The sequence below is a fragment of the Cebidichthys violaceus genome, unplaced genomic scaffold (assembly GCF_023349555.1).
Source record: "Cebidichthys violaceus isolate CVI_PGR_0920_01 unplaced genomic scaffold, fCebVio1.0.p SCAF_6, whole genome shotgun sequence".
Taxonomy (NCBI): domain Eukaryota; kingdom Metazoa; phylum Chordata; class Actinopteri; order Perciformes; family Stichaeidae; genus Cebidichthys; species Cebidichthys violaceus.
The window spans coordinates 6,491,870-6,504,561 of NW_027176816.1; the positions used below are offsets into that span (position 1 = coordinate 6,491,870).

Below are 12,692 nucleotides of genomic sequence, written 5' to 3' on the forward strand. Positions count from 1 at the left end.
AATGAGAGTTAGTGCAGACAGAGCCTTGATGAAAAGATAGGTGCATGTTCTGCATGCTTCCACCAGCAGAAGTTATAGTGTGAAAACTGAGACCCTCTAAAAATAGTCTTGCAAAGCACAGACTCCGCTTATGGAATGGAAACTAATGCAGTAAAATGCATTCTGCACCACAGGTTCAAATTATTGGAGGGAAAAAATGGATGCACAAAATCAAGAGGGGCTTAAATAATTCAAATTTTATTTATTGAAGTAAGCCAATCTATGAAGCAGACATGACAGAATTGTCTCTTTTCCATTTTTCTAAAGCTGGTTCAGGTTATCACTCAAGGAACATAAAGAGACCACCGTTATTCATACAGCCGTATAACCGCAGCACATTTTCTGACAACATCTTTGACAAAGCTCCATGATCTCATTACAGCACTGCCAGCTGCAGCTTACTACGGGTTTTCTTTAGCCGTCACACAAGGGAATGTATCCACCGTACTGTAACAACAGTTTCCTGATTAAGCTTTAAAAAAAAAGAAAAAGAAAGAAAAAAAAGGGTAGCACATGAAAACGCAAATACATTTCATAGTATACACAACAGATGAGATGCAAGTATTTAAAGCACACCATTGAAAAGAGGGCCGTAAATAGTATAAAAGCTCTGAGAACAAAAACTTGTTTCAGGTAAATTCAACACATTTTACCGCATGATACAAATTCTACAGTCTGTTAAAAAGGTTTGATTCCTTCTCATTTCCACTCGATTATAATTAATTTTTATGGATTATTATAATCACTCTTGTATTGCCAAATTGAGAGAGGGCGGGCTTTTATAAATGTACATACATCCTGGTTGTCGCTGACTATACAACAACCCCCCCACAACAACAAAAAAAACCTCACTAATTTACTACTCTAGCATACCCCAAACAATACATAATTATAAAAACAATAGGTAATAATAACATGTGGGACTTAATGAATACATAATCTGTGACTACAGAATAGGTTAGTAATCCAGAGGGAGTAGCAAAACAACGCCCAACTTGCCAAAATGCAGGTGTTGGGAGGGCTCGTATTATTCATTCGGATTTGGGTTGGCATCAGGATACTGGGAGAGGTCAAAAGTAAGCACTTTACTGATGACACAATCTCCTTGCTGTGAGTGAGAGAGAAAGAAAAGCAGTTAACACTTGAATCAGGTGTACAGCAGATGTTTAAAGTTTCTGCTGGAGTCTGATGGGACCAGGAATATGTTTTAATGATGCCATGTTTGAAATTAAACGTTCCAAATACGACTTATTATGATGATCTATAATACACAAGTTCCATAGTATTTACAGACTTATGTGTAGTTATATTTTTTACTTTTTAATATGACATATATAATGCAATTCAATACCTTTTTAACAAGACTATCTGGAACAGGTGGTGGAGAGGAGGACACTGAAGAAACTATCATCCATGTTGGATAACCAGGACCACTCTCTCCACCACCTACTGCAGGGACAGCGGAGCACTTTCTCCAACAGAATGATCCAGCTCCGCTGTCATAAGGACAGGTACAGGAGAACATTCCTGCCTACTGCTATAAGACTGTACAATAAATCACCTCGGGCCAAATCAAATCGTTAAACCTCTGCACTACTGTTTATTTAGTTGATTTAATATTATTCTGTTCTATTCACTGTGTATATAGTGTGCATTTTTTATATAACATCTTTACTATATTATAACTGTATATATTGTGACATGTGTATTTTTCTTTTTCTTTTTATATAATATTAAGATTTTTTACCTGTGACCTATTGCTGCTCTGTAACCTATTGCTGCTTGTAACAAAATAATTTCCCCTCGCGGGATCAATAAAGTTAGTATCTATCTATCTATCTATCTATCTATCTATCTTTCTCAAGGTAATACCAGACGACTAGTAGGGACAATAAGGCCTATTATTTATCAATTACCTGAATTTATATAATTTCTGACTGAATTTAATGTTTTTTAAGACAAGCATATCAACTTTAATATAGGGCTTAAAACGTTATTTAGTATTTTGTAGAGACAATATTGAGAAACACACCTCTGGATAGACACCGATGAGCGAGTCTGCCTTGGTGTAGAATTCCTCTTTCAGAGAAATGACGATGGCCTGGAAGTTCAGCACCGACTGGTCTTTGATATAATTGGCCACCTTGAAGGCACAAATGGAACTTATGAGTTACAGTTTGTATAAAATGTGATTGCAGCATTGATAAAACGCTCGAGTCACAAACGAATATCATCTCACAGACCTTGCCGATGTTAGTGTTGTCCAGAGCAGCATCAATCTCATCCAGTACAAAGAAGGGAGCGGGTTTGTAGCTGGAGACAAGCAGGAAATATGTTGTTCACAATATTCCAACTGTTTAACGCAAATAATAAAATGAAACATGTATTAAACCTTTGTACTCGTCCGTTGTTTCACCTGTGAATAGCAAAGAGTAGAGCCAGGGCAGCAACAGTCTTCTCTCCTCCAGACAGGTTGTCCATGGGTCTGAACCTCTTTCCTGGAGCCACACAGTTATAGTTGATGCCATCCAGGTATGGCTCCTCTGGGTTTTCTGGGCCTAGGAAAGCCTAGAGAAGAGGGACACAATCAATGTAAAGCACATACAGTTGTGGTCAAAAGTTTACATACACTTGTAAAGAACATAATGTCATGGCTCTCTTGAGTTTCCAGTTATTTCTACAACTCTGATTTTTCTCTGATAGAGTGATTGGAACAGATACTTCTTTGTCACAAAAAACATTCATGAAGTTTGGTTCTTTCATGACTTTATTATGGGTTAACAGAAAAAGTGACAAAATCTGCTGGGTCAAAAATATACATACAGCAACATGAATTAGCAATTTTGGTGACTTAGAAAGTTGTGTCAATGAAATGAGCTTCATAGCATGGCCTCTTAACTTCTTGTGAGTGATTATGAGTGACTACAGCTGGTGACTTCTCTGAGGCCATTTAAATAGGGCTCATTGGATACAAACGCCCACAAACGCTACAATGGGAAAGTCAAAGGAGCTCAGCATGGATCTGAAAAAGCGAATCATTGACTTGAACAAGTCAGGAAAGTCACTTGGAGCCATTTCAAAGCAGCTGCAGGTCCCAAGAGCAACAGTGCAAACAATTGTTTGTAAGTATAAAGTGCATGGCACTGTTTTGTCACTGCCACGATCAGGAAGAAAACGCAAGCTATCACCTGCTGCTGAGAGAAAATTGGTCAGGAGGGTGAAGAGTCAACCGAGAACCACCAAAAAGCAGATCTGCCAAGAATTAGAAGCTGCTGGAACACAGGTGTCAGTGTCCACAGTCAAGCATGTTTTGCATCTCCATGGACTGAGAGGCTGCCGTGCAAGAAGGAAGCCCTTGCTCCAAAAGCGGCACCTTAAGGCTCGACTGAAGTTTGCTGCTGATCACATGGACAAAGATAAGACCTTCTGGAGGAAAGTTCTGTGGTCAGACGAAACAAAAATCGAGCTGTTTGGCCACAATGCCCAGTAATATGTTTGGAGGAGAAAAGGTGAGGCCTTTAACCCCAAGAACACCATGCCTACCGTCAAGCACGGTGGTGGTAGTATTATGCTGTGGGGCTGTTTTGCTGCCAATGGAACTGGTGCTTTACAGAGAGTAAATGGGATAATGAAGAAGGAGGATTACCTTCAAATTCTTCAAGATAACCTAAAATCATCAGCCCGAAGGTTGGGTCTTGGGCGCAGTTGGGTGTTCCAACAGGACAATGACCCCAAACACACATCAAAAGTGGTAATGGAATGGCTAAATCAGGCTAGAATTAGGGTTTTAGAATGGCCTTCCCAAAGTCCTGACTTAAATCCCATTGAGAACATGTGGACAATGCTGAAGAAACAAGTCCATGTCAGAAAGCCATCAAATTTAACTGAACTGCACCAATTCTGTCAAGAGGAGTGGTCAAAGATTCAACGAGAAGCTTGCCAGAAGCTTGTGGATGGCTACCAAAAGCGCCTAATTGAAGTGAAAATGGCCAAGGGACATGTAACCAAATATTAGCACTGCTGTATGTATATTTTTGACCCAGCAGATTTGATCACTTTTTCTGTTAACCCATAATAAAGTCATGAAAGAACCAAACTTCATGAATGTTTTTTGTGACAAAGAAGTATCTGTTCCAATCACTCTATCAGAGAAAAATCAGAGTTGTAGAAATAATGGGGAAACTCAAGAGAGCCATGACATTATGTTCTTTACAAGTGTATGTAAACTTTTGACCACAACTGTATATCATCTGTGATGTGTTTTGTTGTAGGGCATTGAATTTTTGTAGGTTATTGTAAAATATGTTTGCATACCTGGGCACTGCTGTTGCGTGAGAGGGCTTTGTAGATCTCATCAATGTTGGTGGCCACAGACTCAAAGCAGTTATTGAAACGATCATACCTTTCCTTCTTGATCTGCTCAAAGGCTTGCTTGGCCTTCTTGGCTCTCTTACGAGCAGCCTCAAACTCTGAGGGAGAGAAAGAGAAAAAAGGCATTAGATTCTCTCTCTCTCTCTCTATCATTTAATCCCACCCTCTAACATCATCCTCCCATCTCACCGTCACTGGTCTCTTGGAACTTGTCCCTGACACTCTCTAGCTTCTCCATGGCCTTCATGTTGGGTGCACTGATCCTCTGAAGGATACTTTGCTGCTCGTTCAGACGCTGCTGCAGTGTGTTTGTCTCCCCCTTGATCTCCTCCTCTGACAGAGCATCCTGTAGGACAGGGGAATTCAATTCAAATTCAAACCAGGTAACACAAATACAGAGAGCTAATGTCACTTTTAAATAAAATGAGGGGAGGTGGTCAAGTTGGACCGTTTAAATATAAAGCATCTTTGCCGTGTGCACTACCTACCTTAAGGTCTTCGGTCAGGTTGCTGTAGTCAATCTCTATGAGAGCTTCTTTAGCAAGAACAGTGCTGGAAGTCCTCTGGCTGCTGGACTCCTCAGTCTGGGAGCTCCCCTTGATTAAAAAAACAAAACAAAAAAAAGGATGTCATTTCCTGTTTCACTCCCAATAGTATAAAAGTTAGGGCTTGTAGGAGTGCGTTTGTGTGTACCTCTCCCTGGCTGATATCATCCATTGTTCCAGAACGAAGAGGCAACCTGATGTCCTGCATTTTGCAGGCTTGAAGCAAGTTGTGACGGTCGCTGCGCTTCTGCTCCAGTTTGGTCTCAATGGCCGTCACTTCCTTCTGGAGCTGAGTCAACTCCCTGGAAGACACAAAAACAATATTTGTAACAACTCAATTGTAATATTTATCATATAATATATATATATATATATATATATATATATAGGACATAAAAAATAAATGTATGTGCTGTTGCAGCCACTGACTTATTGGCGCCCCCCAGTTTTTTGCGGATCTCCTCCATATCATGGTTCTTGTCGTTGACTTCAGATTTCTTGGTGAGGTGCTGGTTCTTCAGGTCCTGCAGTTGTGCCATTGTCTCATCAATGATCTTCATGTGCCTGTGCTCCTCCTGCAGACAGGTGACAAAGAGACACACAAGTGAGAATTAACTTGTCGTGAAAATTGACGACAGACTACATTATAAGTAACGTTTTAATCCTTCACTTTATGTATTTACTTTCTTCAGTCGCTCTATTTCAGCCTCATCCTTCTTGACGGTCTGCTCCCACATCATTACTTTCTCCTGGTCCTCCTTCAGCTGATTCTTCTCGTAGTCTACCTGGATACCCAGGCGGGTCTTCTGGGTCTCAAACTCGAGACTGAAGCAACATGTTGTGTGTAAGGTTAAGACAACATAGGAAACCAGCTACAGGTTAAAGAACAATGTGGCGAGACTTGATACTTGAACTGACTCATCGCTACACTCACCGCTTCTTTGCAATCTCATTCTGCCTCTTCACCTTCTCCTCCTCAAACTCTCTGATGTTCCTCACTCCAATCTCCTTACAGAATTCAATAAACACCTCATCCTCCACCTGGAAAACAAAAACATTTATATTGACACTAACGCTACATATTCATAGACAGGCTTCTAAATAGACCTCACTTTGGGTCAGTCTCACCAGGTTCATGCGGTCTCGCAGGTCAGTGATCTCCTTCTCACGGGACTGGATGATCCTTTTGATGTCGTTGATGCGAGGGCCAAAGTTGGCCAATTCACTCTCGAGCTTAGACTTCTCCTGCATCACACAAATGAATCAAGTTTAAATGCAACCGTTACTATAGCAATAACAACCAGCAACAGGAATATATATATATATATATATATATATATATATATATATATTCAGGCTGTACCTGCATGTTGAGGGAGAGGTGACGGGTTTTTGTCTGTTCTAGATCACTCTGGGAGTACTTTAGTCTCATCTGCAGACCGTGGGCCTGAGACTGCACCTGACGCAGCTCTGCCTCCTTCCTCTTGGCCTTCATTTGCTCCTACAAAGAAAAACAATAAGCAGAAATTGTTGTGAATTTACTTCAAATGACAATCTATTAAAAATAATTCACGTTTTGAGGTTGCTGAAGATATCCTGGTAGACAGAGTGAGAGGACCAATAATAATCAAAGTTACCTTGAGCTCTTCAGTGAGTTTCTCTTTCTTCTCCTTGAGCTTGTCCACTGCCTTCTCATCCCAGCGCCTGGCCTTGGCCTTCAGGTCGCTGGCTCCTCCAGAGATGACTCCAGACTTCTGGAACAGAGTTCCATCCAGGGCTACCGTCTGGACACAGGGACACGAGGAGAGGTTAGGTGGAAGAATAGACTAAATTCTCATATACCAAATCATCAGGTGGACATGTGAAACATCAGTGAACGAAATTAAGTCAAATACCTTGTGTCTGTATGGACCTCCGAAAGCAATCCTTCGTGCGTCCTCTACGTTCTCACAGACCAGGGCGTTGCCACAAGCATACTGGAGGGCTTTCTTGATGTGGGGAGGCTCATAGCGAATCACATCAATCACCAGTTTAGCTCCTCGCAGCTCTCTCAGCTTCTCATCTGTTGGTTTCACCTAAGATAAGACAAGAGAATAGCACATTTAAAACTCCAGTGCCCTTTTAATCAGGAAACTGGTCTAATTTTATGCAAGAAATTAATAACCTTTTTATAGCTGGTAGTAAAAACTTAACTGAAAACCAGGCACCCAAATAGTTGGTATTTCAATGAGTAGCTTTTAAATGAACAATACAAATTAGAAGGATGAATTAGGTGGATGTGTATTCATTAATCGGAGTGACATTCTTTAATTTGAAAAAATTAAAGAATGTAAAGAACCGCATCCCTCCATATTTGGGTTAATTTTCCACTGTTTCAAACTTGCACCGAACGGTGCCTTTTGTGAACCGTTACACCTCTAGATTAGACACATTTTATGTCCGACATAAATCTCTTCTTCCTCTAGTTTGTATAGTTTGATGTTTTCATTTAGGATTGCCACTTGATAGTGTTTAGTCTAAACCACTCAAAAAGACACTTGAGCAGAGCAATCATCTGTACTTCACCTCGAGGTAATCGAGAGGAAGGAAGGTTTCGGGCTCTCCTCTCTGCTCCTTGATGTATTGAATACAATCTCTGCCAGTCTTCTCCGAGTCAACAATGATGGCGTCCATGTTCTTGCCCAACACTTTGGTCACAGCAATCTGGTACTTTTTCTGAGTGGGCTGGCACAGGTCGATTAGACGACCATACTGCAGAAAGACAGAGTGGCACAGTTTTGTTATTTTCATTAAATAAATACGGGAAACAAAAACCTGCAGCCCTGCAATCATTGGAAAATGACATAATAGTGTGCTGAATACTGTCACAGTTGTCGTACCACAGAGCCAGGGTAGAGTCTTTTGATGCTCTCCATGATCTCAGCCTTGCGCTGCTGGCGACTGTTCTCCTGCCTGTCGATCCTGGCGTCTCCCAGCTGCTCCATCACCTACAGCAATAGCCAATAATAATGGGATACGTTATAGACTTTTTCACAGTTGACATTTGCACTTGTCAAACACAGGTGTAACTAATAACATCATCAACAGGAGTGTCAGTGCCAGGTAGTTAGGTGATAGTTAGGTGTGCCAGTAATCGGTGCATGTTGGCCCACTGGCTTGGATTACTGGCACACCTAACTATCACTTATTTTATTTATCACAGTTGTGTTTTTCTGCAGTGAGAAACATCTATTGATCACTTCCAGGGCACGGATTATCTATAGATGCAGCATGAGGTCTAGCTTAGGTTAGGACACTGTTGCAAGGTAACGCGTGCAATCATGAACTCAAATATAGCACACTGGAATCATTGTCAGTCAGCTAAGATCACAACATTTGAAGTCATTTGCGTTTCCTTCCTTGCGGATGTATTAAGCACCTGGTTAAGCTCTGTGTTGATCTCATCAATTCTCCTCTTGGCACCCTCCACCTCCTCGGTCAGCTCCTCCTCCATGCGCTTCTGCTCATCCAGTGACTGCCTGAGGGTTAACAGGACAAAACAGTGAATGAAGGAGCATAATGGGAAAAACCTAGTAAATCAATAGGCTGAACACAGCACTGTTTAAACACGAAACAATTAGAGCAGCATACCTGCTGGTGGTAATGTAATCTTCTAATTTCTCAATACGTTTCTGGTTTTCTTCAATTTCACGTATCTTCTGTTTGATTTTGGCCTGGAGAGAAACAATTAAATACATGGCTGTATGCATTCAGATCGGTTAAATCAATTGAGTCTGGCACAGGCAAAGCTGCCATCAGTATTTACTTACCTCTGTCTCCACTTTCTTCCTCTCCTCTAAGTCGAGGCGGTCCTGGTCGGCCTTCTGGTCGCGGTTGAACTTCTCCAGCTCCTGTGCCAGGGTGGCAGCACGTTTACTGGCTTCCTCTTTCAGACGATGGTACTGCTTGACCTGGGAGGAGAGAAACAGTGGGTGATATAAAGCCATTTTAACTTTAAGCTCAACTTGATATAATGACACCATAACAACAATTTGAGTTACAATTCACACACCAAAAATGTGAAATTTTCATGTGCCAGCACGAATGAATTTTGAGATATTATGAGAAATATAGCAGTCAGGTAATATGATAGTCCAATATTTCTACTGCAATCTTATTACAGTATAAATTAAGAAGTAGTACCAGTATTTAAATTTTTTCAACTAAATTAAATCTTGTAATATTACATTATTGAATCATAATATATTATGAATTCAGGGGTTCTCAAATGTGTCTAACGTTCCAACATATCGGACCTGGTTCTCCTCTAGGGTGAGGTCCTGGCCTTGGCTCTGTGCCTCCTCCTCCATGCGCTCCTCAAAGTCTTGCTTGGCCAGCTCCACTGCCTTCATTTCTTTATCCAGCTCATCCATGTCCCCCTTGCGTTTCTTGTACATCTTCTGGGCATTTTGCAATGACTTGCGCGCCGCCTCGAGCTTCTTGATCTTGTGAGAAGTGTTCTCTTTGGCCTTGATGTACTGCGGTCTCTTTTGGTTCAACTCAGAGTCTTTCTCTCTGTGGGCAGAGTCGTCAAGTAATTAACAACGCCCTAGGTCTTAAGTGGCATTAGTTATGCATCATCTGAGGAGTACATCAAGCCAGCTATAAGTGGGCTATCACATAACTGTCACTTACTTGATTTCTTTTTCAATGGTCTGCTGCTCCCTCATCAGTCTGCCCAGCTCCTTCTTCTTGTCCTTCAGCTCCTCTTCCACATGGTCCATCTTTTTACGGTCCTTATCGATCTCCTTGTTACGCTGGCTCAGCTCTTTGTTCAGCTTCTCAATCTCAGTCTCATTGTGGTACAACTTGAAAAGTTGCAATTGAACACTTGCCCTGGCTACTTCATCTTTCAGACGCTGGTAACGTTCAGCCTAGTGAAAAGATGGGCGGAGAGGCAGACAGATGGTGTGATGTAGTATATAATTTTTGTTTTGTATAATAATGGCCTTATATTTCACCAGGTAAGCAACACTGAGATTAAAAATCTCCTTTTCATGGTTGAAATAAGGAGCAATAACAGTGAGTTAGAGAGAAAGAACATGAGTCAGACGACACAAAATAAACAGCAAATCAACCTAGGAAATCAAATTGTAATACTAATTGGAAGCATATCTCAACAACTAAACTTTACAGCAAGCCAAATACCTATCACAGGACATAAGCTTTTAAATCAAGGGCCAAAAGTTATATGAAGCATTTAATTTCCAATCCAAGCTGGACACAAATACATAGAAGTAAGTGTAATTTGAGAACATACCTCCTCTTTCTCTTGCTTGGCTTCTTTGCGCTCAGCAGCAATGTTTTTCTTACGATGGTAATTGAACTGCGTGTCCTCCTCTGCTTTCACCATTTCCTTCTTCCTGCGGTCGTACTCCTGTGCCAGGTCTCCAGAACGTGAGATTTCCTCAAACAGAGCTGTACGCTCCTTGGGGTTCTTCATGGCAATAGACTCCACAGCTCCCTGAAAGAAGAACGACCCAGAAATTACAGTTAACAATAGCAACTGCCAACAACATGTTACCAGATATTAATTTAGCACAGAAAAAAAATTGGGTGTCTCTGCTGAGATTGGTCGAGTCGCATTAAAAGCTGCAATACCCAGCAAAGGATCATGCATGGTTGCATTCACCACACCACCATGAGTAATGGCATAAAATAAAACAACTGCAATAAGCAACTTCAATTAATGATCAATTGTTTTGAGATCAATGTAAAGCATAACTGTCTGATTGAAAACCTGCGGCTTAGTACAGAAGCATTATGAAAGAACCTATATGAATAAAATCATGCTAGAAAAGATTTTTAGGATTTCAGTCTCACCTGGAAGACCAGGAAGTTCCTAGCCTTGATCAGAATGCCAAGTTTTTCCAGCTCTTCACTGTATTCAGGCAGGCCCACCACCTTGCTGTTGATACGGTACTCAGAGGAGGAACCTGATGCACACATCACATTCACATTAAAAGGAGATAAGAAATCTGCATATTAACTTAAAGGTACGTACAAGATGGCAGCAATGGTCTTTCATTTACCTTGTCCAATGAAAGAAAGACAAGTGTCTAATAATAAACATATTTACATTATATTTGCCTAATTAGTTTAATTTAATGACAAAAATAAAGTTTGGCAAAGCTCAGTGTGATGTCTCTGACTGAATAGTTTGAACAGTAGGTGCTTTAATATGCAAAGAGTACTGGCAGTAGCTTTCTTGTGGTTTTGCAGCTGTGCTTGGTCATATAGGCTTATAAACACATGGAATGCAACATTACACTTTTTTTTTTTTTTTTTTAAATGCTGCAAAGTAGCACTTCTAACATCTGATATAAATGACAGAAGATAGTTTTCAAAACTATGTTTTTCATTTCACACAGATAGCAATAATGATACTGAAGCATACAATCCAACATGACTGTCGATGGCAGTTCATACCAATGATGGCCCTTGTGAAGGAGCGTTCCTCTCCGTTATCTTCCTGGTACACCATGCTGACAAAAGCTCTGTTGGCAGCTGGCTTTCCTACGGGTGCTCCATGGATAAGATCCTTAAGAGTCTTCACACGCAGGTTGCTGGTCTTCTCTGCCAACACGAAGCTGATGGCATCCATAAGGTTGGACTTTCCTACAAAAGTATTCAGAATTTTAGTAAGTGATACAGAATACGAAAACATAAAAATATACAAATATGAGTTACAAGTTTATTAGGGACGCTTCTGTTCTGTTTACTTTTTGTCAGAGAGGTGATGATTAAAATCTGGTAACTTAATTTCAAAGGCAGTAGTTAGTGACATTCCATTGAATGGCATAAGAAGGAGGGGCATTCCCAAGAGTTTGTTCTCATCACGTATAAACACCTACATAATCTATATAGTTCACAAAGATGATACACTTTTTGCAACTAATTTGCAAGAGAAAACGTGACAATATAACCCGTTGACAGGGACAAAAAGATTGATCATGACCACTACAAGGTAATTATTATGCGACACAAAAAAAAACTTGTAATAAGCAGTGCAGAATGGTAACGTTAGCTGGAAGGATAATAAGAACGATATGTAACGTAGTTCAACTGCTGTCGAGTAAGTCAGACATGATTCATATTTAAGCTACACGTTGTTGATATCTAACGTTAAAGATAACGGGGCACGACTGCACGGTGTTTACAGTTAGCCAATGCTAGCAAGAAGTTTGCGTTAGCCGCGAGTTAATATTTGCTATCATAACGTACCAGATCCATTGGGTCCGATGATTGCAGTAAACTTGTGAAAAGGTCCAATGATCTGTCTTCCTTTATACGACTTGAAGTTTTCGATCTCTATCAGTTTCAAGTAACCCATCTTCGTTGTAGTAATGACGTTGTTGTGGAAAAAAAACCTGCAGTGAATATTATAGCCACAGCTAGTAAAATGTTAGCTAGCTAGCTAATGGTATCAACCGATGTTTACCGAGCAAGCGATGTCGAAGACGATGTATGCACGCAAATGAATGAACCTCTTTGTTCAATCTATTGCTGGCCTATGCACATGTCACATTATGAAGTGCATATTTAGTTTAATAATCTAAATAGCTTCATAATCTTAAACAAATAGACGCGATGCGGCGGTGACAACAATGCGCCATTTTACAATCTCACAGGAAGACCCTCGAGCGCGCGAGACACGAAACCTCACAGTTTATCGCGAGACCAACGGAGTTGTTCTCA

At 40.7% G+C, this 12,692-nt stretch overlaps 1 protein-coding gene across 1 annotated transcript; it reads right to left on the bottom strand.

The window, feature by feature from the left end:
• Positions 1-221: 221 nt before the first annotated feature.
• Positions 222-12,619, bottom strand: smc1a (structural maintenance of chromosomes 1A). Its single transcript, XM_068732922.1, has 26 exons — positions 12,219-12,619; positions 11,424-11,612; positions 10,818-10,930; positions 10,255-10,458; positions 9,630-9,868; positions 9,251-9,509; positions 8,765-8,905; positions 8,586-8,668; positions 8,374-8,473; positions 7,835-7,942; positions 7,521-7,706; positions 6,851-7,030; positions 6,593-6,739; positions 6,319-6,456; positions 6,084-6,200; positions 5,890-5,996; positions 5,639-5,780; positions 5,385-5,530; positions 5,104-5,257; positions 4,899-5,006; positions 4,600-4,756; positions 4,354-4,508; positions 2,456-2,607; positions 2,283-2,352; positions 2,072-2,182; positions 222-1,147 (listed from the first exon to the last, which is right to left on the bottom strand). Exons 1-26 carry the CDS (start codon positions 12,325-12,327, stop codon positions 1,067-1,069), a joined length of 3,696 nt encoding a protein of 1,231 aa, XP_068589023.1. The 5' UTR covers positions 12,328-12,619; the 3' UTR covers positions 222-1,066.
• Between the last annotated feature and the right edge of the window lie 73 nt (positions 12,620-12,692).